The sequence below is a fragment of the Numenius arquata genome, chromosome 7, assembly GCF_964106895.1.
Source record: "Numenius arquata chromosome 7, bNumArq3.hap1.1, whole genome shotgun sequence".
In the NCBI taxonomy this organism is placed as follows: Eukaryota; Metazoa; Chordata; class Aves; order Charadriiformes; family Scolopacidae; genus Numenius; species Numenius arquata.
Genome location: NC_133582.1, coordinates 38,527,388 through 38,555,040, shown reverse-complemented (window position 1 = coordinate 38,555,040; position 27,653 = coordinate 38,527,388). Strand labels below are relative to the sequence as shown.

Genomic DNA, 27,653 nt, shown 5'->3' with positions numbered 1-27,653 from the left:
CTCCCCTTGGTCAACCAGAGATTGCCATTCTGTTTCTCCGTAATTTCCAGTGGATCCGGGATAGATTTGTCTGTCCTCATCTGAAGTGGTTTCGATCAGGTGCACAAGCTTGCATTTCCACAGTTGAACTTCATCATGTTTCTGTGACTCCATTCCTCAAGCCCCAGGCCTCCTCAGTTTTGACAATGCCTCCAACTTCAGGTCAGAGGGAAATGGCCTTACGACGTGCCTAATCTTTGCATCAAATTCAGTAATAAAAATACAGAGTGCAAGACTGACCCTTAAACTAGACCAGGGCTGTTCTTTGAAGAACTGTACCAACAACCTTCCTTCAACCTAGTACTTCTCCTTTCAACAGTAGCCATCTTCCATTGAACTTTACTTAAAATTTCTTCACCACTTCCCTTCTTTTCAGTCTAACAAATTCCCTTTTGGTTGCATAGTCAGATCTACAAATCTGTATTTGCTGGGATCGCTTTTCCCACCTCTTGAAAAAGACTTCTATTTTACTTTGTATCATTTCTGGCTTGATAAAGCTTGTTAAGAAAACTTGTTCCCTGACTTCCAAAGTAAATTTTGTAATGGAGATTAAATGGTTTCTTTTCTCCCTTTCACCTCAGCAGGCACATTGAACTGCTTTTGTAATATCATGCCATCCATTTCTGCAGCCTCTCTCCTATTATTCCTATTATTTTGCCCCAGGATCATTGTTATGGGAAGAAAGTAAAATGAAGTGTTTGTTAAATTCTGAGCCAGTCTTTTATCTCATCCTTACTGTACCACAGCCTGCTTCTTCTTTAGCTTCCCCTAGCCTGCATCAATCCATTGACGTTTCCTTAAGTACCTTTTGCAAGGACTCCCTCAACTTTTCTTGACAACATGCTTAGGCCTGAGGAACTCTGCTTGAAGGCTCCAGTTTTATTTGTGTACCATTTTTTTTCTCTTTTTCTTTCTCTTGTTCCCTTACCCACCATTCTTTGTGGACGCTTTGCTTATTCCAGATTTCCTTTTTGAGGTAACTGTTTTCATGCAGTTTGCCAGGAGCACACATTCACAGAGTGGTTTTTTGGTGGTTTTTTTTTTGTTGTTTTTTTTTTTTTTTCCTATTTCAGGTATTATTAACAGATTTGCTTTGAAGAAATTCTATGCTTTTTCACTCATTCGAGCACGTACAAGTACTTGACCCTTTCTGATCGGTCGTCTTTATCAATGAAGCATGTCTCTAACCTGACCCCTCCAGGCTAGCAAAGGTCAAGGCTGTTCCACAACCTGTGATCGTGTGGGTTCCTCAGCACTCGGTACTTTCCGAGAGACAGCACTTGTTAGCAGATGCAATGATCTGCTTACACAGCTGTGCTGCTTTCCAGACCACTGCTAAGACCTTCATACCCTTGGACAGACACACTAGCTTGGGTCCTTCTCTGTCACCCTCCAAAGGGTGATGCGGTCTAAAATATATCCCTAGGGAGCTGAGAGTGCTGAAGGCTTGGAATTTCTTCAAGGGAGCAGAGCAATCGAAGGCTATCCCCTTGAAATCCAAAACTTGGCTTAGAGGTTCATTTTTCCCTTATGCTTTATTTAATTTAAATGAAAGCAAATCATAATCACCTAATAGAAAACGATAATTCCTTGGATGATGAGCATTTCTCCCGTTGCCTCCCTGAGCCATTGCTGTATACTCGTGATAGGTGGAAGATATTTGGTAAATGTGTGTTCATGTTCGTCTGGCAGAGGGCTAATCTTTCAAATGTGGGTATGAGTTGAATATTCTTAATACAGTATTTAGTCCTACACAACTTCCAGTTGCATAGACAAATGGTTATTCTGTGTTAAAAGAGCAATCAATGTTAAAAGGCCTTTTCCAGGCAAGTGAACATCTATATTCTAGCCAAAGCATAAGCAAACTTTGCGTGTTCATTAGCAAAGAGGACCAGCTGCGAAAATGAGAAATCTACGTGTGAATGACTGAAATAACTTGACCTCGTTTCCCTTTGACATATGCCTCTGCTAGAGGAAACTCCCTTGGTTCAGTAGACCAACTGATAAAATATATGCTCCTTGTCGGGGAATGCAACTCAGGAACTCTGCAAAACTTATTTACAGTGGGTGTCTGAAAAGCCGACTTCTTGTGTCTTTGGCATCAGCAGTTGAATATGACAAATGGGACAAACGGCTTGCATATCTTCTTATTTATTTAGAAATGAGCCTTATGTCTGTACTTTCGCATAAAAGTGCTAGGCGCTCGCAGAAGTGTTCCCATTGACAGGTCAGCATTTCTTACCTGACCTGGTTTTAGCTGATGAGAGTAGTTTGCTAAGCACTGTCAAATGAAAGCATTATAGTTTAGGGGCTGCAGTGGTGAAACTTAGAAAATGCCATAGCATTAATAATTGTAAGAGAGAGGTGTTTCCCAGCCACAGGAGGCTGCGAGTCCGACATGGAATTGCAGACAGGGTCCTTTAGGTGAGTAACAGTAAGAACTTGAATGCTTTTCTTTTCTGTAGACTTAATATGCTCCGTTTCTGAGTGCCATTTAAAAGCTTTATTAAAATGCCACACATGCGCTGCGTTATTAATAAAGATCATTTTAGCAGTCTAGTGTTCTGAATAGAAAAGCAAAATGCAGCTGGCCTATAGTAACTGATGATTAGGTTTAATTCAGAAAGGAGCAAAATACTATAAACTGGTATTCACAAAGCTATTAAAATCAACATTTAGAATATTTTTTTTTTTCTTAGCTTGTTCATAAAAGTAAGACAAAGAAATGTAGGATATGGAGGCGCAGCTCAGGTGAGAGAGCAAAGTCAACATGACAGGTCAATACAGCAAATACTGTTGAATAGGAACAGACTTGCATCTCCATTACCCCAATATTTAACTTCATTTGGTTTTTACAAAAAATTACTCATGCATAGCAAAGGGAGACATCAGCTTGTTGGCCAAGAGTCAGATTTCTGGCATGACACATACAAGTCACCTCCTCAAACATCACATATGTGAGTGTACTATTCATTATTGATTTGCCAGCATTGTCCCTGCCTATTTAAATGCTGCAGTAGTCATTCTCAAAACCAAAATGTCTTGGGGCCAAACTGAGAGGCTGAAAACCTTAAACCAGCCTGACTTGCCGTTGTGCATACGCAGCTGAGAAGTGGCCTTGGACGGGGTATCTCTGTCCTCACAAGGGAACGAAACACACCGGGCAAACTTCAACATGGTAAACCTGGCAGAGTGCCACTGGCTTCTGTACAGTTAAACTGAGGATCCCGTTGTTAAGATGTTCAGGTTCGTACGTGGTTTTAAACTGCTCCTATTGTTACGTTGTCAACCGGATCAATCCACTCAAAGACCCAGTAGATACAATTTTTGTTGTACTTATTTATACCATTCATAAGTGTGTCCAGCTCATTTCTCCCTTATGTTCACGTGTTCTTTTCAATTCAAATTATCTAATTAAGGAATTATTTACAAATAGACATAAAGTGACTTGTAATGATTTGCCAAACGTTTCTGTTAATGAAAATTCCAGTGAAATGCGTGCTTCTCAAGTGCGGTTTTGTTGGGGTTTTTTTGGTCAAAATCTCTGGTTTTGAGGAAGTGTTCAGTTCTCCTGATTGTGTAAACTTTTGTTGGGAAGCTTTCCCTGGTCCCAGATGAAATTTCTAGTCAAAAGAGTAGAAAAACGTATCTTAGGTTAAATCATGTGGCCCTACCTGTAATTAGAGACTGATTTCAGGCAGTTAAGTTAGTAGTTCAGCCTCCCTATTGTTAAAAATGGAACAGAGAGTGACATTGTTTTATCAAAGGTGATTTAGAGGAAAAGCTTGCCTTATGTGCTCAGAATTAGCCTCTCTGAGGGGAAATCTTTTTTTCATTGACCGCAGTAGGCAGCCACAGCTAAGTTAAAAGCTTGAATTTAAGTAGGGTGAACACCACTGTGGATCTGTCAGAGCGAGGTCTTGAACCTTGCCTACAAAAACCGGTCAGTTGTCTGTTCCCCTGGCAGGTTAGTCTGTCGGACTTCCCCCTCTTCTGCGCACAGCTCTCTCAAAGCCATTTTGAAAAGCGGCAGTTGCTTTTTTTTATGTCAACATCAAAAAAAAAAGTCATTCAAACTTTGAAAATTTTTGCTAAGTGGAACTGCTGTTTTCCAGCCAGCCCTATAATGGAAAGTTATGCACCTATGACAAAAAGAGAGAAAAATGTGAGCCTATCCAGACTTCAAAATGTGAAGTGCTGCTATTAAACTGTAGCTACAAGATGAATCATCTACCAGTTTCATGAACTATGGGCGCACAGGAGTCTTTGGCAGGTTCACAGCAGTTGGATCTATCTCCTGTAGTTAGTCGTAATGACAAATGGACTTCATCCTCCTGGCCATTAAAGATCCAGACTAACAGTTAACTTTTTTGCTAGCTCACCCACTCGCTCTCTGCCTTTCAATGTTTCTCTTTCTTTCTTCTCTGTTCCTGCTCTCACTCAAATGCTTTAATCCAGGACCAGGCTCTCTGATACAACGAGCCAATGCAAGCTCTGTCTTTACAGGGAAAACTCACAGGTTTCCAAGCTTAGCCAAGTTTAAAGATTCCTGTTAAGAAAATGGATGGTGGTTCTTCTGTTAGAGGGAGGGACCTTTTATAAACACTGTGTGGATGCTGGTACTCCAGCCACAAGTATTCTTGGGAAAAAAAAAAAAACCTATAGTTTGCACTTTCACCTATACCCAAGCCGTGCTTACTTAATTCAAAAAGAAATGCCTGAAGTTGCATCTTAGTTTCCTTGAACTGTCTGGTATCACGTGGTCTGTTCCTTGCTTGTGGATGCCTATTTATCTCTTGATGCAGCCTCATATTTTCATTATATGTTTATGCAGGAAACGATACATAAAACCTAGGCAATGAGGTAATAAAAATTACATTCCTTATGCAGAAGAAATGAAGCCCTCTTCTTAGCGTCCCCTGTCATCTTAGTGTCCTCCTTTCTGAGTAGGTAGTTGAAGACCAACGCACCTCAGGATATCCCTCTTCAACTGCACTGCCAGTGGGGGGGTTTTGAGCTCCTGCCTGCCCAGCAGCTTAGGCTCCCACAGACTTCCCTGGACTGCAATTCTGTGCTTCGACGGCACTGGCTTTTTTAGCAGTATCCAAGAAAAATGCTCCAGAAAAACGATTCCTTAGAGATTATCAAAGCTAAAATGAATGTCAACAGCTGTAACAGACCTACTTGAATCCTGCTAGATTGTAGATAAATTAAAAGCATTTCACAAAGGTTCAAAAAATGACAGCCAAGCCTTAAAACAAAAATCCTAACAGCGTGATCTGCCTCTGAGGAGAGCTCAGCTATGACTAGATGCTGGCCATAAGAAGCAGCCACTCAGTCTGGTAAAGAAAAGGTCAGACCTTTTTTAAACAAGATGAGAAAACGAACCTATTTTTTCTGGCACTGTTAGGGGACACACTGCAATAAATACAAGTAGCAATAGAGGTAACGTCATTTGGTCTTTACTACCAGCTGCCGAGTTCCAGAAAAAAAAAAAAATCTCCTTTCCGTAAGTTATCATCCCTCCAGCACAGTCGTACTCATAGCCACGACTGCGTATTAAAAAAAACCCACACCAGCTGACAGGAGAAAATGGATATAAATCTCGGAAGTTACCGCTGCATTTGCTCTTCAGCTCAGCAGTGGTCAGTAGCTCTGCTTCCTGCTGTAATACATCACACTCTTAAGTCAGTACTAGCCCGCTGATAGCAAGAATTGTACCTACTCTGACAGTAGAATAAAGCGAAGCACTTTGTGGAAATTCCCCCTCTTACACAGCATTAATATGCACTTTCCTTAAAACTGTCTCTGTCCTAACTTAACTTTCCTTTCCTCTTCCTTCTTGTATTCCTCTGCTCTTCTGCCTGCCCGAATCCCACGCGCAGCCCTGGGCAATACGCTGCTCCTGTTGAAGTCACGGCTATTATTCTTGTCAGACAAGGCATCACAGTGTTTTACTGGTTTAAGATCCTTCACTTTCCTATCAAATCAGTAGCTCTGTTGGTATCTTATGTCAATAGCAACAGCTCTTTTCTGTCTCAACACCAAAAATATGAAATTTGGATATGCTTCATTTATTAGGTGAGCACAACCTTACGACAGTGTTGCAAGCTTTTTTCTTTTTCTTTTTTATTAGATGTTTGTGTTCAGGTTTTCATTAGCAACAGTTTAACTTTAGAGGACTCTGAAGGACTTAAAAAAAAATCTATTTTAACATTCAGAAATAGTTATAGTCCTAAATTCTCTGCCTTTCTGCTTGCAGTATTCTGCATGTAACTATCTTTTTACATGCAGCTAGCTATCTCAGTATAAAAACACATTTTTGCAGTTCAGACAGTCATTTTAATCTTAAAACTTTGATAGAGGTAATTTGAGGAGGAAAGTTGTGCAGCTGGTGAGAATAAAAATAAAATGTTTTTGTTTTGCAGGGTTGATCTTGAAACAATAGCTGGCTAAAGATGTTCAGCAGCTTGGAGGTTTAGGAAAAATACAAAAGAAATGGATTAGCCTGAGGCGAAAGGAGTCAAAGATGTATGATAAATCTCATCCATAATAACTTTTGCTAATTAACATCTCCAGATATATGTATTTACATTGTCGACTTCTTGAAGCGGTGTTTAGGCCTTCAGACGTCTCCATAAACTGCCAAGTAACTGTATGTCTCATATATGACAATATCATCATTAAGTTTAACAGATTTTTCCTGTGGAGAGTTGGCCTATTCTTTACGTAGGACACTGAATGCATTTTTTTCTGGGCATGACTAACACCAAGAAGACAAAAGACAGATTGAGATGGAAACTTTCTGTACTAGTAACAGGTTCCTTGGAAACTGGTACTACAGGCGTAATTTTCCCCCAAATGGTTTGGAAGTACTTTTTGAAAATTAGAATACAACTAGAGTGGATGTGTTGAAAGGGAAAAATGCATGCCCTAAGTTGCACTTTGAGAAGAGCTTTAATGAAAAATGTGCCGTATCTGGACTGGATCTGCAAATAAACAGATCTCTGCCATGGTGGACAGTAAGATAACTGGATGCAGAACAAACAACAAGGAAGACGTTATTGAGGTAGGAAAAAAATTTATTTGGCATATCACATATCTGGTAGCTGCTGTAGGACTTTAGAACTGGAGATACAATACGAAGGAAACACAGCGGGTGCTCGGGTGAAGCATGGAGAAGCCCAGAGGAATTAGCTAGCTTTGTTTGACCTGTGCTGTCAGCTTTTCCCCCAGATCCAGGGCTTCAGGCCAGAGTGGTGCCAGGGCAGCAACGTGGGTCCGCCCCAGGGCCATATGGGTGCTGTTGGACTTGTTGTGTCAGTGCCAAGGTGGCCACACACTCTGGCCTCCAGAGTGGCTGACAAGAAACAGTGTTCAGAAGACGGGAGAGCATCAGTCTTCGGGAGGGATAAAAAGAAGGTGGAAGGCAGCAAATTTGCTACCAGATTTCAAAAATAGGGTGAAGTGTGGGAAAGAAAAATTGCAAGTCAACCAACAAACACCACTAATATTCTGTGAGGCACAAGATCCTAATCCCATCTTCCCACTGAGAAGAAATGGAAAGGTGGGAACAAGTTGTAAAATTCGTATCTGAATCTCTGTTTGTGAACAGGCAGCAAAAAAGGGAGTGCAGAAACCTGTGGGATCAAATAAGCCGAAATACCTATTGGTTTGGGGGCTTTTTTTAAGCCAATAGGCTGTATAGTACCCAAATTCTGGCATTGTTGTTCTTTCTTTGACCGGAAAACGAGGTAGCACCATCTCAGAGTTAAAGCACAGTAGCTAAGAGCTAAGGAAGAAGTTTGGGCAGCCTTAATTCACACAAAGTATGAATTTGAAACAAGTGCCCAGGAAAGACAAAAGAAGAGAGAAGCATAGGTGCCCCCCTGTATCCATGTATATTTGGTTGTGGAGGAGTAGATTGACAGAGATGGTTTAAAAAAAAAAAGAGGAGAAGGGTTGAATAAAGTCAGCCGGATAACAGGATGCCAAATGTGGCTGTGGGTGTTTTTTCATGCGGCACGCGGGAAGCCTTTGGTTTTAATGCACGGTGTAAAAGAGTTAAAAAAAAAAAAAAAAGTTTTGTTTCAAAACAAACAAAACAAAATAACCCACAACCCAGCCCAACCCCAAGCCTTTACTCGGGAAACATGCTCGCTGAAGTCAGCGGGAGTTAGCAGTAAGCAAAGACCTTAGGATTTGGCCCAGTGACAATAACTTTGTTGTAGAGCTGAGCACTTACATGTTTTCATTGCAAAGCAATTTTAACGGCATAAGTTTGGAACCCCAGAAGTACGAGTGGAAACACTGGCAGAACATTAACTGTAACAACTCCCAGTAGATCTCAGTCTTCCTTTTTGCTTTAAGACAGTACAAATGCGATTATACGGTATGTGGGATTTGGGGCTGATGTTAATTTGCCCTCAGTTAGTACCAACCTCCCTGCCAGATGTATTTCCATATTTGCTTCAAGACACATACTACCATTTAAAGTATTATAAAACAGCTCTGCTAAAAAAAAAAAAAAAAAAAAAAAAGGGAGAAAAGCAAATGGGTAAAATAAATTAGTGGAAATTTTTGCTGTAGGTGGACCAGCACTTTTTAGCAGAAGACTGGGGGTTTTTTTCAAAGGTCCAAGGAAGTTGTGTTGAGCTTTAATTTCTCACAAGATCAATAGCGGAGCGTAATGATGCACGCTTCGTAGATGGACAGACACGACATACAATCAAGGATGATTAATCTTACATTTGCAATCACATTCACTGCAGATTATTCATGAGAAGGAAAAGGAGTAAAACTCAGGCCCTATTATTATTATTCTTGAAGACTCTCAGCAGGTAGATACCAGTATAGCTTCCTTCACCTCATCAGGGCTGTCTGGATTTACATTACTCTGAAATCCAGCCTTTTAATCTCTAAATTTTGTTGTGCCACTTCCACCACAGCAAAGATTCGTAAATGACTAAATTGGGAGTTACCAAAGAGAAATCACTGTTCCATTTAGAAGCTGAAATGGAAAAGAGATATCCAAACAGGACAGCAAAATGGGGGATTCCCAGAAGGGACCTCGGAGATAACAGTCCAAATTCTTTCTCTGTCGAGAGGCAAGAGATAACCATGTGTGCCTCATCCTAATGAGGATGAAGTATGGAGATGACCTGCTGCTTAGCAACCAGATGCCTGAGGTGAAACCCAAAGTACAAAACAAGATGTTGTAAACACATACCTGTCTTGAAACTGAAAGTGCAGGGAGATTTAAAAAAAAAAGGGGGAAGGACTGTTCCTAACCACCTCTTGCTCTCGTTGTGAGCTTTCCTGTTGTTTTCTGGAGGAAAGACTGGGGACAATTCAGTTGCCAGACCATGAAGGAGAGACAGGAGCCACACAGAGGGTTGTAGCTGGTTATTCCACCAGCCACCTTTCATAACCTCAACTATAAAAGCTCTCACGCGGCTGGTGCCACCCAGGTTGGAACAGCTGTTTAGCAGCTGGGAGAATATAATCCTGAATATAAATCTGGGATTTGTAGTCTTTCCCTCTGCTCCCGAGAGGAGCAGCTCTTCTTTTTCTAGATGAGGCAGGTTCAGAGGGACAAAACATTTTCCAACCCTGAAATAAAACAAGCAACAGGCTTTGGATATGGCTGAAGTGTTGCTTAGTTAGATTTGTGATGTGTTTTGATTTATGCACATGTTCACAAAGGAAGAAGAACTGATGATCGTTAAGCTCAACACAAAGAACCCAGCAGATTTTACCTTGGGATCCTTAAACTAATTTTCATGAATCGGATGATAAACTTCACAAACCTACAGTGCAGCTTCTCTGAAAGATCTTGTGAGTTGTTAGCTCAAAATGCTGCAAATTTGAGAAAGATTGCCTGTTTTCCCTCTGTGCTAGAAGCAGGCTGAGCACAAACCGTGGCTGAGTGATATTGCAAGCATTTTCCCCAAACTAAACTTGAATCAAACCTGTTAAGAAGTCGGACGAAATACTAATAGAGACTAGATCTCTCAGGAAGAGAAATGTAATATGCATTCTTTTCTTTCTAGATTAGTCTTTCTAATATAGCTTGATTAAATGAAAAGAGGGGAATACACCAAAGTAGGGCTGTTCTAAGACACAATAGCAAAAATTCCCTTAGATACAAAATTTGAGAGTTTTGGCTAAATAAATACATTTATTAAAGGGGGAGGTGGGGGGATTCTACTTAGTTTTTTACCAAAAAGCCTTAAAATTTTCTGGATTTGACATGGATGCAAGTATCATATTTATTTTGCATATGTTTCCTCCTTTTTACAAACTGTTTTAAACTATTTAAATGGCAGTCAGTCTTTTGAAGTTAATATGAAAATATATTTGGTAGGGAAGGCAATACAAGCTCAGGGTAAGTCACAATTGCAAAATATCTAATCCTTTTTATGCCTTAAGACTAAGTAGACAGTTCTGAACATAATGGAGACCAAAAAAAGGATTTCCCTGAGATTTGATGGCAATTGTTATAATTACTAAATTGTTTGTGTTTCCTCAAATTGGTCGCTCCCTGGGCTTCCTTACTTTGTCCTGTCACATCTTATGCTCAGTTTTGCAGATATGTAAAGGTATTTGGAGCACAAAGGAGACTTTTTCATATTTTCAGGCCTTGAAACTTTCAGCACTTTATTTCACGTTTGTCTCACCTGTTTGCTAATCTTGATTCCTTGCAATATTAGAGAAAAATGCACCCAAACCTATAGGATAATTTGAAACCTATAGGATAATTTGCGGGAGGAGTTGTTGGAAACTAGATGAATTTTTCAACTTGGTTTAAACCAAACCAAAGAGTCGTGGAGAACGAACAGATCTGCTAAGCAAACTCACGGTTTGGCTACACATGCAGACTGTGCCTCTTGATGATTTAGAGGTCTTGCCAATTAGAGATGCAAACGCACAGCTGCCAAGGATGTTGTACATTAGGAGAGGGCTGAGAACATGTGATTCACGGTGACATTTGTGGGAGCAGTGACAACTGAGCATCCCTTCAGACTTCATGCTTTCAAACCCTGAGGCTCTTTCAGGGATTTTCGCTGTTACGATCTGACGCGCCAATCAGAGCATTTCGTTGTAGTTAGGACTCTGCGTGCGAAAAAAAATCACAGAAAGAGCCCTGCCTGAAAAGGTTGGAAGGAAAAATATCCTAAATAGGCTTGAGGATCAGTGAGTGGGTTTCAAAACCAGTGTAGGGCACAGAGGAGAATCTGAGGATGACGATCAGAGCAGCAAGAGCCAACCAGAGTAGTTGGAGGTACCAAATAAATCACTAACAATATTATTGTTACGTATTACAGCAAATGTCTCCCTTTAACTAGTCCAATACAGTATTCAAGCAGACAGTTTGATTTATTTATTTTTTACAACAATAACAAACATATTTGTTCTAATGCCAGCGATGCAATCTGTTCGGGAAAATACACAAATATAATACGTAGCAGATTCTGCAATAATGAGCACTCCCTCTTTGTAGCAGACTAAAAGGACACAGCTTCTGAGAAAGCTGGCTAGACACAAATACATGATAGGGCCAGATTCTCAGACTGTATAAATCAGCTACAACTGAAGTCAGTTTAGCTAATTCAATTTGTACTAGTGGAGTATTTGTACTATTTATTATTTAGGAAGAAGAAGGTAGAAAAGGAATCAGCTTTGCTCACAAATTTTATCACAGATGCTTTGCCAATAAACAGTACCAACCCCTTAAGTGTTTGAAATATCCTTTTATCTTGTTAATGCTATAAGACATGGTACTTCTCTCATCAGCAGGCAAACACACAAATTCATGAAATTGCGTACTGGCTTTGGGCATGTCATAATCTTATTTTTGCTCATTAAAATGCCAAGGCAGTGCGTTTTCAAATTAAATCCAGAAAAAAAAAACAAACCAACCCTTGTCTGTGCTCAAAAATCACTTAGTTTTGTATCCCTCAATTTTACAAAGAAAATCATTAGCCTTCGTGTTCACAAAAAGTAAGCACTTCTGTTTGAGCTGGTTCCTCGTTTGCTTTTAATCAGCATAGCTAGCTGAAGCCCAGCAACGCCGCCAGGCTGGCTTACACTCCGGTAACATCCAGTCCTTCAACAAATCTAGTTAACATCTGAGTATGTTCGGAGGATTGAATGCTCCTTGACCCAAAAAACGGACTGTACTCAGTAGAATAGATGCCATTCATCAAGCCTTTTTTTCCTTTCCCTTATTTGAAAGGCTTTTGGTCTGAGTCCCTTTCGGTAATATCCCATGTACCTGACATGTTCTCTAGTGAATCGGCACAACATCATCTGGGCCCTATATGTTTAAGCCCTTCTTTTATAGCGATGAGAGAATTAAATAATTTGGAAACTTTCCCTAAGGAGCTGAGAGGAATAAGAAATGATTCCTCAAAGAAGGTGGATGTTTATCTCACAGCAGAGTGAAATCTGCTGACAGAGCATTTTTAGTCTGCATGGCTAAACAAAATAGCTATGTTTTATAAGAATTGCAGGAACCAAACTGGCTTAGTGGTTCGTTTCAACTCTGTTAATACCCTGTATTACTGGTAATCCATCTAATGATATTGTTAATACTAGTGTGAAGAAAGGAATAAAGAAGAGCGAGCAATATCTTTTTTTTTTTTTTTTTTAATTTTTACTGCTAGCACAGTAGCAATACAGCATATAGATGATGTCTGAAAATGAGGGCTTGGTTATATGGTCTATCAGTAAAGTATGGCAATCAGGAAGAGTGTGACCAGCAGGTCGAGAGAGGTTATCCTCCCCCTCTACTCTGCCCTGGTGAACTGGAGCACTGGGTCCAGTTCTGGGCTCCCCAGTTGAAGAAGGACAGGGAACTGCTGGAGAGAGTACAGCAGAGAACCACAAAGATGATGAGGGGCCTGGAGCATCTCTCTTAGGAGGAAAGGCTGAGGGACTTGGGTCTTTTTAGTCTGGAGAAGAGAAGACTGAGGGGGGATCTGATCAACGCCTATAAATACTTAAAGGGTGGGTGTCAGGAGGATGGGGCCAGTCTTTTTTCAGTGGTGCCCAGGGACAGGACAAGAGGTAACAGGCACAAACTTGAACATAGGAAGTTCCGTCTAAACATGAGGAGGAACTTCTTTCCTGTGAGGGTGGCAGAGCCCTGGAAGAGGCTGTCCAGAGAGGTGGTGGAGTCTCCTTCTCTGGAGACATTCCAAACCCACCTGGAGACATTCCTGTGCAACCTGCTCTGGGTGGACCTGCTTTGGCAGGGGGGTTGGACTAGATGATCTCCAGAGGTCCCTTCCAACCCCATATAATTCTGTGATTCTGTGATACAGTTGATAAGCCCAGTTCATTTGTTCATTTCTCCTGTAAGATAGTTAGGAGTGGAAACATACAAAAATAATCTCCCTGTTGGCCCCACGCTGCACGGGAGCCCCTGCCACTGGCAAGGGTGGTTCGTAGTGGCTGAGAAGGGCACAGGACCAAGCACGTTGGAAAATAAACTGATGTGGGAAGACTCCATGAAGGCTGCTCTGAATGCCAAAGCTGATGGCCCAAGCAAATTAATACAACGTAATGTAATATAGTAAACAGTTTTATCCTTCTAGTAACCACCATTCACACCGAGATCGCTAAGCAGGGAGCTTCAGGAAGGGGAATGAAGCATTTGTGTGTAGGATGTGGAGGGAGTGAGGCTTTCCCCAAGCTTTGAGTGGTGAGAAGGTGTGATGAAGAAGTTATGCTATAGAAATGGTGATGTCATAGGGGACGCCTATCTTAGCATTTTAGTTTGACTTAGGCGTGTGGTTTCAAAGCAAATCTCCCAGTTGTTGATGCTCACCCCACTTTGGTCCCTGTTGCGGTGCAGGGAGCACAGACTGCATCACTTGGGGGTTTGCTTCTGCTTCAGTTGTGCACCTAATGCATACGGTGTGTACACTGGGTCCTCAACAACCCCTGTTTCATTCTCTACATTCGCTCCTACTAAGCCACAGTGACTGCTAATGTAGACAAGCTGGAGAGGCAAGGGAGAAAGAGCTTCTAGATATGGAGGAGCAGTTAGGAGCCTGAATAAATTATTCTTTGCAGGGTGGACGATTATCTTTTGTAGTTGCAAAGCTAGGGATTATAAAACAGTTCAAATCACTGACATCTTCCCAACTTCCATGGGAAGTTCTTAAACCAAAATTGTAGAAAAGAGTTGTGTGATTTCAGTGCTTAAGTCAAATAAAGCCTTAGTGAGGGCAGGTTCAATTCCCATTCACATCAAAAGCAGTGGCCCCTTGTTAACACTAGGAATGAATTTCAATAGCTGTCCTGCTGCTGCCTCTTTTCTGGTTATAGCAGTGAAAGTGTTGTGGTATAGGGGAATTAGGAACAAAGGAGGTGCTGATAAGCTGCAGTTTGTCAGAGCTTTCTGATCCCTTGAAGCTTGAACTTTCAGTAACTCTGAGGAAGATGGAGATTGTGCTGGATGATACAGAAAAAAAAAATGGTTAATCATGCTCTGAGGTTTAGCTATTGCACTTATCTGTACCTTGCCTGCGGGGTAGTATGTGCAGTCACTGAAAGTCTGTGTGACCGATAAAATGCTTTTAACTAGAGACAAACTTTTTCCCTGACTCTAATTTCAGGCCACAGGAACATCCTGGATTTGATAGCAAGGGTTCATGTTTCTGAAGTGTTAATGCTGTGAAGTCTCATGATGCTATCATGAGTCTGGAAAAGGTCTTGTGCTTGTGGGAATTCAATATTTGTTTTTATTTAAATGAAAGCTAATTTGTAATCTTCCTTGCAGAGGAAGTTAGAGCAAGTGCCTTCTCAATGCAGGGAAGGCTGTGGACATTGTCTACCTGGACTTTGGTAAGGCCTTTGACACCGTCCCCCACAGCGTTCTCCTGGAGAAGCTGGCGAATCGTGGCATAGACAAGTGTACTCTTCACTGGGTAAAAAACTGGCTGGATGGCCATGCCCAGAGGGTTGTGATTAATGGGATGAAATCCAGTTGGCGGCCGGTCACCGGTGGTGTCCCTCAGGGCTCAGTTTTGGGGCCAGTCTTGTTTAATATCTCTATTGATGGTCTAGATGAGGGGATTGAGTGCACCCTCAGTAAGTTTGCAGATGACACCAAACTAGGTGGGAGTGTTGATCTGCTTGAGTGTCGGCAGGCTCTACAGAGGGACCTGGACAGGTTGGATCAATGGGCCAAGGCCAATGGGATGAGGTTTAATAAGGCCAAGTGCCGGGTCCTGCATTTCGGTCACAACAACCCCAGGCAACGCTACAGGCTTGGGGCAGAGTGGCTGGAAAGCTGCCCAGCAGAAAAGGACCTGGGGGTGTTGGTGGACAGCTGGCTTAACATGAGCCAGCAGTGTGCCCAGGTGGCCAAGAAGGCCACCAGCATCCTGGCCTGTGTGAGGAACAGCGTGGCCAGCAGGAGTAGGGCAGTGATGGTGCCTCTGGACTGGGCCCTGGTGAGGCCTCACCTCGAGTGCTGTGTTCAGTTCTGGGCCCCTCACTACAGGAAGGACATGGAGCTGCTGGAGCGTGTCCAGAGGAGAGCCACCAAGCTGGTGAGGGGTCTGGAGAACAAGTCATATGAGGAGAGGCTGAGGGAACTGAGCATGTTCAGTTTGGAGAAGAGGAGGCTGAGGGGAGACCTCATTGCCCTCTACAACTCCCTGAAAGGAGGGTGTAGAGAGGTGGGTGTTGGCCTCCTCTCCCAAGGGAATAATGACAGGAGCAGAGGAAATGGTCTGAAGTTGTGGCAGGGGAGGATTAGATTAGATATTGGGAAGAATTACTTTAGTGAGAGGATGGTCAGGCACTGGCACAGCCTGCCCAGGGAGGTGGTGGAGTCGCCATCCCTGGAGGTATTTAAGAAACGTGTGGATGTGGCACTTCAGGGCATGCTCTAGTGCCCGAGATTGTTGGTTTGTGTCTGTTTGTGGGTGGGTGTGGGGTGTGGTTGTGGGTGTTTGTTTTGTGTGGGGTTTTTTTGTTTTTGTTTTGTTTTTGGTGTTTGGTGGTGTGGGGGGTTTTTTTGTTTGGTTTGGTGTGTCTTTTTTTTTTTTTTTTTGTGGTTGGACTTGATGATCTCAATGGTCCCTTCCAACCAAGAAGATTCTGTGATTTTGTGAAAATGTGAAAGGCTTAGGAAATTTATCTCGAATATGTTTATTAAAGCCTTTTTGTACTTGGTTTAGTGGTTTTCTTTCAGTCCCAATACATGATTTTTCACTGAAGTGTTGAAGTATCAAGTGCAGAACAACTCTAGTCGCAGGTTTTTCCAAAATTGGGTAGTTTTTCTTCCTAAGATTTAACTTTGGACTCATTAAGTCTGCAGAAATAAATTATGATAGTAAAATTTGCATACTTTCCTCTCTATTGATAGAGCTGATTCCTGCCTCAGGTGAATGCTATAGCAGCTCTTTCAGAAGCCTACGGCATCACAAGTGCGTTAAATCAGTTTATGGCAGATTGAAATCAGGCATATCTTACATGCCTATATTTAATTATATTTGAAATCCTCCAATCAAAGAACTGGGGCTGGGTCAGAGCAAACTTCAGAATGAGGAGACGCTGTTCTTTGAGTAAGGAAAGAGCTGTTCACTGCAGCATAATAATCACTTATGCTTTTATGGTTTTATAATGTATGTTATTTGTATAGCAACCTGCCCTTGTCTTCGCTTGGGGCAGCTTTTCCCAAGTAAACAATCACATACCAGTACCCTATTTCAAATTCTGTTATGGGCCTAGTATGAGAAAGGAAATTTGGATCAAATTTTAAAACCTGATGCCAATCTTCTATTGCCCTATATACTCTCACTTACAGAGGATGGGTGTAAAACACCCTGATCAGAGAAGTACTTTTGAAAAGCGCTGAGCAAAGTGTGTAATTAGCTGTGCAAGATTCATAGATTCATAGATTGATAGATTGGTCCAGGCCGGAAGGGACCTCCAAAGGTCATCTAGTCCGACCTCCCCGCAGTCAGCAGGGACACCCCCAACTAGACCAGGTTGCCCAGGGCCTCGTCGAGCTTCACCTTGAATATCTCAAGGGAAGGGGCCTCAACCACCTCCCTGGGCAACCCATTCCAGTGTTCCACCACCCTCATGGTAAAGAATTTTTTCCTAATATCCAACCTAAATCTCCCCTTCTCCAACTTAAAACCATTGCCCCTCGTCCTGTCACTGCAGGCCTTTGTAAACAGACCCTCCCCAGCCTTCCTGTAGGCCCCCCTCAGGTACTGGAAGGCCGCTATGAGGTCTCCCCGGAGCCTCCTTTTCTCCAGGCTGAACAACCTCAGCTCCCTCAGCCTGTCCTCATAGGAGAGGTGCTCCAGCCCCCTGATCATTTTGGTGGCCCTCCTCTGGACCCGCTCCATCAGGTCCATGTCCTTTCTATATTGAGGGCTACATTGACTATGTTCTGCATTTTTGCATTGGTGTTTCTGTACACATTTGGGATATAATATTTGGGATATAATCATAGAATCATAGAATGGTTAGAGTTGGAAGGGACCTTAAAGATCATCGAGTTCCAACCCCCCTGCCCTGGGCAGGGACACCTCCCACCCAACCAGGTTGCCAAGCCTGGCCTTGAACACCTCCAGGGATGGGGCAGCCACAACTTCCCTGGGCAACCTGTTCCAGTGTCTCACCACCCTCACAGTAAAGAATTTCTTCCTAATATCTAATAGCTGCAGACTTTCATTGGTGTTTTAGGTATACAACGCACACCAAAAACGTAGGTGTCTTCCAGCCTGAATCCAAATGAGTATGAAATCCACACTTGAGTGACAACAAGGATGCCCACCTCGTCTGGGAATTGTTTAACCACATTAACACAGGACGGTTCTCAAGGAATCTCAGAGACCGCCATTAGCTTGTGCAGAGTTGCCTACCAAATCTGTGAATGCCACTCGGTCAACTCATTCTTGAATGTGTCCTCCTCTGAACATGTGGCTGGAGATGCACGGAGTATGCACGATTGCATGCTCACCTTAGCGTGTATGCATATGTTTGTTTGAACACGCATAGCCATAGTTTCCCCCTCTTTGGAAACCTGTTGACTTTTCCGCCTGGGGGAGGAAGGGCTGCTGGTACATCCCTTGACCCGCAAATAACTGTCCGTAGGAGAACAGGACAAGGATAATCACTGCAGAGCTCCTTAAAATATACTGCATGCATTGTCCAAACTAGCAGGATAGTTGTGTCATGATAAAACAAATACTGTATCGCTCAGCTTAGTCCCCCTTCTGTGGCAGAAGCAGTTTTGAAATTTAATTAACTTCATGTGGCACCGTAGAAATGGATGGCAAATCAATAATGAATGCCATTTCAGTCACCTTGTGGTGTTGTAATTCTCTGTGTTTTGCTACACTAATTAGGTCTGACTTCAGTGAGAAGTATTTCAGGAGCTGGGGGGACATGAATTATTGCTGAGTTCCTGACTGTTACTGGGCAGATGAAGTAATCTCAGCACTTGGTAACCTCAGTGATTTCAGGAGCCAGTGACTTAACATCCAAGCAGAAGAGGGGAGATCTCATATTTTGTTGGTGCTGTTTGTTGTACAGTGAGTTTGGGGCTCAGCTAGTCCATGACTTAAGCTTCACGAGCTTAAGCTCAAGCTGAAAGAGCTTCAGAAACCAGAAACTGCTCTTACCTTGTAGTTGGCATTTAATGACTTAATTGCTGTTATTTACACATTCCCTCAGAGACTGAGAGTTTCTTGCAAACAGGTATTTCCTTGCTTTGGATATGGGGCTTCTCCCACGAATCTAGAGAGAGTCATGGATGAGAGTGATGCATGTGGGATGGGTCCCTGGCTCTGATCCCTCCCTGCTCCCAAAGCCTCTGAGAAGAAACAGCTCAGGGAGCAGAATGCAGTTTGCTCCCCTGTAGCAAACCCAAACACTGTTAACTGGAGGCAATGGCAGCTCTTTACTTGTTTATTGGACTCGGGGAGTTTGTTATGAAATATGGGGAGGAGAGAGCTGGAGTGTCTCCCTTCTCCAAGAACAAGCTGCCTGCCTCTGAAGGTAGAAGAGAGGCTTCCCCCCCGGGACTCCTTGAGGCTCCTCTCCAACAGCTCACTTTCAGCTGCATCCTGATGGATCCGAAACAGAAGCTGGGGAGAGCGAGTGCTCTGAGGCCACTAAGTCAGTATGACAGACCAGTGCCATGCTTTTTTGGGAAAGTATGTGAACTCCTTCCCTTTATATGAGTGTGAATTATGATTCCTGATCATCACTACTTCTAACATAAACAGTTTCTAATATAAAGCATTGCTGCTGGTTACCACAGGCAGCCTGAGCGGCATGGAAAATTTCAGTCGTTACATCACATTCGTCCAGAGAATTGCAGCAGTGATTGAAATGATTTTGCAGTGGTTGGAATAATGCTGAGTGAAAGGTGAGATGGAGGTGTTGCACTTCAGAGACAGCGAATATGAAGTGGACACAGAGCTGGCTTTCCTTTTACCCAAACTCTACCTGGGGGCCTTTGGAACTGACAAACCTGCAAATTTGTGTAGCTGATATCCTGGTAGCTTCTGGGCCTCACCTAATGCCCTTCTCAGCCTTATATAAAATTTGGCGGGGAAGGGTGAGAGGAGCTCTGATAAGGTACAAGACAGTTTACAGGTAAAGCAAGTTTAAGTTAATGAGGCCTTATTGTGGTGCTTAATAGCCTGACAACCAGTACACAGTACAATATACAAGAATATATGTGGATGTGTGTTAACTAGTATTAATTAATGCATTAACTATCAATTGGCTATTAATAGCCTTCTTTCCTTTAAAAAAAAAAAGAAAAGAAAACAAGAATTTCTCAGTCAAAACTGCATATAATCTCTGTTTCTGCCAAACTCAAGGAATTTAAATGTATCAAATACATTTAGTGAATTCACTCCTCTTGTACTGCTATTTAACAGCTGCTCCTGAAATGGCTTTACAGGCTGCTTAAGGACCATGCAAGGATGAATAATGCTTGCTTTACAAGTTTTCTCATGCTTGAATACAAAGGATATATTATCCAATTCGTACAACTATCTTTGCTGTCATACCTGAAAGAAAAGACCAATAGAAGCATTCATTAGGGCTATCAAGTTTATTGTCTACCAGAAGGCATACGTGGAGTAGTTTATTTTCTGATTGGGATCTGGTTTCTTTGCTCTGAAATTGCTGGTTTAAATTCTAAAGTGAATTTTATTGTTCAGGTGGTTCAAGGTCTGCCAGTGGCTCCGAGGTTCACTTGTCAACAGCACACCCCAAAACCAGGAGCCTTGCCATGCTGTTGAAGAGGAAAAAGGCAGTAATTGTAACTGGCTTATTTATTGCAGCTACAGAAACTGAAACGATCACTCTCCTTCAAGACCAAAAGCTTGCGGAGTAAAAGTGCAGACAATTTCTTCCAGAGGACTAATAGCGATGTGAAACTGCAAGTAGACTTGATGCCCGAGGTGAGCACAAGCACTGGGCAGCTCCCCAGCTCAGAGAGCCAGGCGTCCTCCCCCACCAGAGCCCAGCAGCTGCCAGAAAACAACAAGGCTCACATCTTCCAGGAGCACATCTTCAAAAAACCCACCTTCTGCGATGTCTGCAACCACATGATTGTTGGTAAGAAACGATTTTTTTAAATCTGTGTGGGTGTCCACTCTAGAACGTGCAGGATGACCTTTCCATAATTTACGTGAGCCCAGAATATTCCTGAGAATATTCATGCCAAAAGGATCTGGACTTGTGTCACAACTGCCACAGGCTAATACATGTTCTATATTTGTTGACAGATTTCTTGCCTTGTAGACACATACTGTTATCAGAAATCATAGGTGAGGGTTTCAGCTAGAGTCAAATTCCTCTCTTGTTTGGGTTACACTGAGCACCAAGCACAAACTCTGATGAATGTTACACTAGAAACAGCAGAAATCTGTCTTGTAAATTTGTGTCCACTCTCCTTAATCTTCCATAGCAGTAATTCTAACTTCCTTGTGCCTGCCCCCACACCCTGCGATGCCCCCTGTTCCCACTCACTGCCGTGACCATGCCTACCTCCTCCAGCTGCCTTACATCTCTCCAAAGTGACAACTGGGGAAGAAGTAGCATCTGCTGGGTGGTAGGCTGCAGGCTACTTGTGTGTGCGTGTTGGCTGTTTAGGACACGTGTTTTGGGGGACCAGGTCAGCAGAACAAATAACAGCTGAATGCACACTGCAGACTTTCTTGGGATTCTTCTGCTTCATCCCTGCTACTCACAAAACCTGACACAAACTTTATACCTTTGAAAGATCACCCTGTCTTCTCTCTCAAATGGTCCATGAGCATGTAAGTTACTGCCAAGGACTGACCGACAGACAGACATAGAGGACAGACCAGACCTAATCATTTATTATTCTCTTCAGTGTGTTTCTGATCACCACCTATAAATACTTAAAGGGTGGGTGTCAAGAGGAAGGAGCCAGTCTTTTTTCAGTGGTGCCCAGTGACAGGACAAGAGGAAATGGACACAAACTTGAACATAGGAAGTTCCATCTAAACATGAGGAGGAACTTCTTTACTTTGAGGGTGGCAGAGCCCTGGAAGAGGCTGTCCAGAGAGGTGGTGGAGTCTCCACCTCTGGAGACATTCCAAACCCACCTGGAGACATTCCTGTGCAACCTGCTCTGGGTGGACCTGCTTTGGCAGGGGGCTTGGACTAGATGATCTCAGAGGTCCCTTCCAACCTCATATCATTCTGTGATTCTGTGTAGAGAGCAACTCCATACTGAGCTCTGCTTGTCAGGTAATTTTCAGTGCATTGTGGAAGGCCTAAGATTATCTGTGGGGCTGTGCAATGAGAGGTCAGGAAAGTAGTGGTGGCAGGTGGCTGGAGGTGTGGTCACCATGCGTGGTCACCACTGTGGGAAGGTACAGGAGACACTATTCAGAAGTCTGGTCCTAGAAATCAATGTCGTTGTTATGCACATGATTTGAATTTCTTGCTGCTTATCATCTAGTTGTCCCAGCACAGGAGGTCAGGAATAAATTCAGTGGCAGCGCACCAGTAACCAGTATGAAAGTGAGGGATATAATTTCCAGGTTTTTGAGGACAAGGAGTCAAACACTGGGTTAGCTTTGTCTAGAAGTAGTGCAGGTCTCTGGGTACAACCTATTGTCTGTGATTTGTCTAGCTTACTGTAAGAAACTCCTGTCCCTTGGCACAGAAATCAGTGCCTTTCAGGTAACAGTATGGTAAGTTCTCAAAAGACGCTGATAGGATTGCTCAAGCTTTTTCAGAGAATGGTACCTCATTTTCCACATGGGGGTGCTCAGTGTCCCCCCACTTAGGTGGGGAACTCGTGTTCTTTGGAAAAGGTGGCTGTCTGCAGAACATTAAAGCTGATGCAAGACAATCCTGCTTCCATAAATCAAAGAATTAAACACGAGGCCTGTTTTCATCCTCTCTGCACCACAGCTCTACTGAATCCAGGAATACAAAGGAGTTTTGATCCCAGATTTTTGGTGATGCTTTCCAGTCTGTAAAGGTTTTTTCTACTTTAAGTGGTAGAACAAGTCAAAACGAGAAGGAGTAAAGCATCAGCATCAGGGAGGTTCATAGTCCAGAGACTGAAAGGAAGTCTGGAAGACAGACGGTCAGTTGAAATAACCGTATGTATGGAAGCAGGTCCAGAACTTGTCTCCTTCTGTTATGTGGATGGATGTTCTATCAAAGCTTAGTTTCACAAATGCATACTGCAAATGTAAGTCCTTTGCATTTCTGGCAGCTTCTCGTGAAGTTGTATGGAGATTAGCATCATCACAAATCTGCACGACTCAGCAATACTGTTTCAAAACACTGCTGCACAAGATGGATTATTATTGGCAGCAAACTTTGCAGGGAGTAACTCTAGTTCATAAACACCCGTGCCCTTCTCCTTTGCTGGGAAATTTGTGTCCCGCTTTGGATAGGAAAGTCCTGAAGCATGGTTATAAGCTTCAAAACATCAGCTTTAACCCACTTGTCTTCTGAACTTTTTCTGTTCTTTTCTGTCCTCTGAGGGCTTCCCTTTTCTCTTCTGTACCTTAGCCACTTCATTAGAGAAAGAAACCTTTCATAATTGCTGAAGAAGCTAATGCAACCTATTTTGTGTGGCAGTAGGCTGAATTAGGTAAATTGTTCTGAGCTCCTCCAGCTCATCTTTGCTTGGAGGTATGGCAGAAAAGATGTTAAGAGTTTTACCTTATAAATGCCTCAGAGTCTAGATGCCTTGATTCTCATAGACAGACATCTACTCTATTCCTGTAATCCTCTCTCTTTGATCCTTACTGCAGTCATGCATGGTTTTGCTGTATTGTATTTTAAGCAGCATAGGAGATCTGGATGTTACTGTTTGCAGCTCAATTAATCCCTATAAGTTGTGTAACTGTTGGTCATGGGGATGGTGAAGCAAAACAGGCGGCTTTTCAGGAAATCGTGTCAAGCCTGCTCCTAAAGGCAGACTGAAAAAAAATCACTTCTGCACAGGGACTCTAAATTTACACTTGCAACATGGAGCCTATTTGTTCTCTCTATTTGCATTTTTCATGGGTAGTGACATTTGAGAGCAATGAGTCTATGGCTTTAAATTCCTTATTGATGAGAGTAAAGGCAAAGACAGATACATGTTTTGAAGACTGGGGGAAAGAGTCCAGGAAAAATCCCTGCTTGACTTTAGATGGTTTCAATTTTGCCACCAAGAATGATTCCAGGTTCACCTTAAATGGCTCTCAGATCCATGAACTAAGCAGCTCTGTTTGGTACAGGGCAGCACGATGAGCTGTGAATGTGCAGTACGAGCTTCAGTCTCACCAGCGTGGCAGAATCTGCCTGTAGCTTCAGAGCAAACAGGACACCCAAAGCAGAGGCAGCAGGCTCCCCGTGCTGCTCTTTTCACTGCAGAATTAAAGCGAAGGAAAATGAAACATTATCTTCCTACAAAAAATATGGGCATCATCTCTCTTTGATTGTGAGGCACCATGAGCCAAATGTTGCCTTTGGGATGCAGCACATGCACCTTTTTGTTCTTTTGACAGAAGTACAGTCATAAGATAAAGGCCAAATACGTGTAATTGGTTTCAGCATTCAGAGGAAGATGTTTACTAGGATCAGTATAATGCAGACTTACTCATTCAAATCCTTTTCATACATCCCAGAGTGCAATGCAACATATTCAAAAGAAACTGTTTATTGGTTTGATTTCAAAAAAGAAGAAACGGTATTAATAGTGTGCTTCATACCTCACATTAAAGACAGGAGTTCAAGTGTTCCTATTAACTGGACTGGACGGGGGCTATAGTTCCACCTCGGTAAACAGAGGAAAAATTTGATATAGAAGCAGTAGTTTTCTGCCAAATGAAATAAGGGAGAAAATTTCAAATTCAAGGAAGCTCTGAAGAGCACGTGGACAATCCATTTTACATTAATGGGGCCTTCTTTCAGCATCAAATACTCCAATACAGTCGTCAGTTCTAATACTGAAGTCAACAGTAATAATTCACGTAATTTCGGAGCAAATCAATAGTATGTTGGATCAGACTCTACTCCTTTCTGCCTCTCACTGACGCTGTGAGCTCCAAGCCTCAGTTAGTTTAGGAGCGAAGATTCAGCTCCTTGGTGGGTTACGTACTTTCCTAAATATGAACATCATCTCACAGTATGAATCTTAGAAACTAGAAACCTGTTCATCTGCTGTTCTTACTACTAGTATTTATTACTGTTTTAATATATAACCCCAGCATGGGAAAATTTTTACAGTCGAAGTACCTTGTGGAATCACTAGATCATTATTTAGAAGACACTGGTTTGTTTATTCTACACCACTACGAAAAGAAAATCAAGTCAGAACACCTCTGAGTTTGTTTCGTGTTACCGACCATTTTCTGTGTTTAGCAAGAATGCAGGAAGCTTTGGCAATGTCCAGTGAGGGGAGGCAAAACTGCCTGGCACCAGCAAAGAAATTATTGAATTAATGTTGCATCAGATTAGAGTCTTAAACTATGCCGATCAGAAGCAAGTTCTTGCTCTTCTTCAGTCTCTGGTGTGTCATCAGTCATCTCTGTGATACTTTACTCTGAAGAAAACATGATGTCAGTACTCTACTCTTGAAAAGCATTGTGTACTTAAAAAAACCTCCATCTGTAGACTTCTCAACATTTTACTCATTTGCAGTTCATTTCCTGTGCTGACTCACATGGAAAAAATGTTATTTTCCACACATTCCAAGCATATCACATGCAATTAATGTATTCCCATCTAAGTCAAATATAAGTAGTGTAGACAAAAAATAAGCCACTTTGCTTTTAAAAAAAGCTAACTTAAAAGTCAATCCTTTAAAGATATGTTTTTAAAGAAATAACTGCTCATTTATAACATCATTGTGTGTTTCTTTGTGTTTCAAAAGTGTACTTAGAAGTTTAATTCTATGCTTAACCTTAACTCTGACACAGAGTTGACCAACCGCCTATTTTATTGACATACCTGTTGGGGTATCTTTGCCTGGAAAGATGTGCTAGAGGGCCACAAACTTTCTGAAAAACATTGCGTTCTGCAATGTCCCGCAATTGTCAAAACCAGGTCCTTCTGAATCATGCCATCGCTGGCTTAGGTACCTGAGATATATGCATTTAGAGTTGGTCCCAGGGCAATTGAGTTTCTGGTTTGGGTCCTGGTTGTCCAGACCTTTGCAGCTCTAGAGGTAGTTAACTCACTACCTGCCTTCTCAGGGAACTAGCTAGGTTCTAATCGGAGAAACTTGTAGAAACAAGCAAGCAGAAAGATAAAACCAATAATAAACTCCCAACACAGTTTACTTCCAGTCTACTAATCCACAGTGCTTAAGCAGTGAAATTGTACTACCCCTTCAGCATTGACTCACTCCCACCACTGTCTGTTCTGGTTTAGCCAGTCATTCTGAAGTTTCAAACATCCAACAAAGTGCCATGAATAATGCAGCCTGTATTTCTACACTTCACTGTGCTGCTGTGGCTACTAGAACTTTCAACCCCTTTTATCCCCAGAGCTGCAACACAACATCCTCCACAAAGCTAGGCTCAAGGTTGACCAATTAGCCCAGCTTTTCAAATGCAGGAATGAAGGAACAGAAGGGATCTGGATCGCTGCTGTGGTCCCCCATTTTTGATTCTTGCTGCATCTGAAGCTCTTAGACTATCAGTAACTGTGATTAATAAGTAATGGAAAAACTCCATAGTTTGGGGAAGTGTTTATATAACTGTAATTTATGTGTATGTTTATTAAATATAGCAAAATTTCACAGGAACTATGACACAGTGCTTTCTGCCTCCAGTCTTATCAGCTCCCTCATAAAGAATGTTCTTGACTTTTTTTAAGCTTGCTGCCTTACTCCACTAAGTAGGCATTCTGGTTTGAGCCAAGCCTGCCTCTATGCAGCATTATCCAGGTAGACAAGGATGTGATAAATGGTCACAGGTTGCTTACTGCTGCTTGGCAGCTAGACAAAGTAGAAGTACTCCTGGGAAGCATGACTGTAACTGAAGCTGTGTTTCCAAGGCTATGGTATTTTGGAGGACTCCTCCAGAGCTCTTGAAAAAAAAAAAAAGAAAAAGGAGGGGGGGGGGGGGGGAGTTGGACATTTGGCCTTAACCCAGATGACCTTGGGGGCAGAGATTCTTGTTGCCATTGCATCAGCATGGGAGTTGTCCCCTGTAAAGAAGGGTAAAGAGCTGCCAGTGAGGAGGAGATGCCCCTGGAGCGGCTTTTGGAGGTGTTTTCATGCCCACCTATCCAATGAGCTTGTACAGTCACAACTGAGCCTTCCCAGGTCTATTTTCCAGATGATAGACTATTACAGTATAAAATACTATTTGTGTGTGAATGTTGTTTATTCTTAATGCAAGAGGACAAAGAGTTTCCCTATAGGAAGACATTTTCAAAAGCAGCTGAATCCAGCCTCCTTTGCTTTTGATTGTGAGGAAAAGGGGCAGTTGTGTAACTTTGTCAGTGACTGGTACCAGGTGCCATCCCATATGTTATTAAATGGCCTAAGGTCCTTGTCTCTCCCCCCTCTTTCCCTCCAGTAAATCCACTTCTGGATTTAGGAGACTTAGGTTCTCACTCCAATTGATGCTGAATCGCTCTGGGCACCTAAATCTTCTAGCGCTTTTGAGAACCGGCGTGAGTGAGAATTACTTCAGTCCTCTCTGACCTGCTATGCTAGGGTTTAGGGCAAACAAAAACATTGCATTTTTTAACACACATCTGCAAAAAAAAAAAAAAAAGCAAAATATTAACTTTATCATATCTATTAGCTTGAAATTGAACCTTGTTTCTCCTATGATTTCTTTCTTGAGATCTGCAAACGTAGACCTTCCCACTTTTGAGAGGAGCCCTCTAGGAAGAGCTAAATAAAAACCTTTTGCAAATACAAAGTGAAGTACTGCATTAATCAAAGTGTACAGTATGCAGTTAACTTTTAGTTATAGACTAGCCAGGTATACATAATGTCATCTGGACTCTGCAAAATTTCCAGAAAGTGGACAGTTTGTTCTATTAAAATAAATAAAGTGGGGATGAACAGGTGGAAAGAGGTAGAAACACATATTGTATACACAAGTATAGGTGTG

The 27,653-nt window shown here is 42.3% G+C and overlaps 1 protein-coding gene across 2 annotated transcripts in view; it reads left to right on the top strand.

Annotated features, from left to right (window-relative positions):
• Positions 1-27,653, top strand: part of STAC (SH3 and cysteine rich domain) — a 78,814-nt gene that overhangs the window by 6,416 nt on the left and 44,745 nt on the right. For both annotated transcript variants that reach the window (XM_074150757.1, XM_074150756.1), the window contains exon 2: positions 20,379-20,655. In XM_074150757.1, the coding sequence (XP_074006858.1) occupies positions 20,379-20,655 (277 nt within the window). The remainder of the gene's footprint in view (positions 1-20,378; positions 20,656-27,653) is intronic.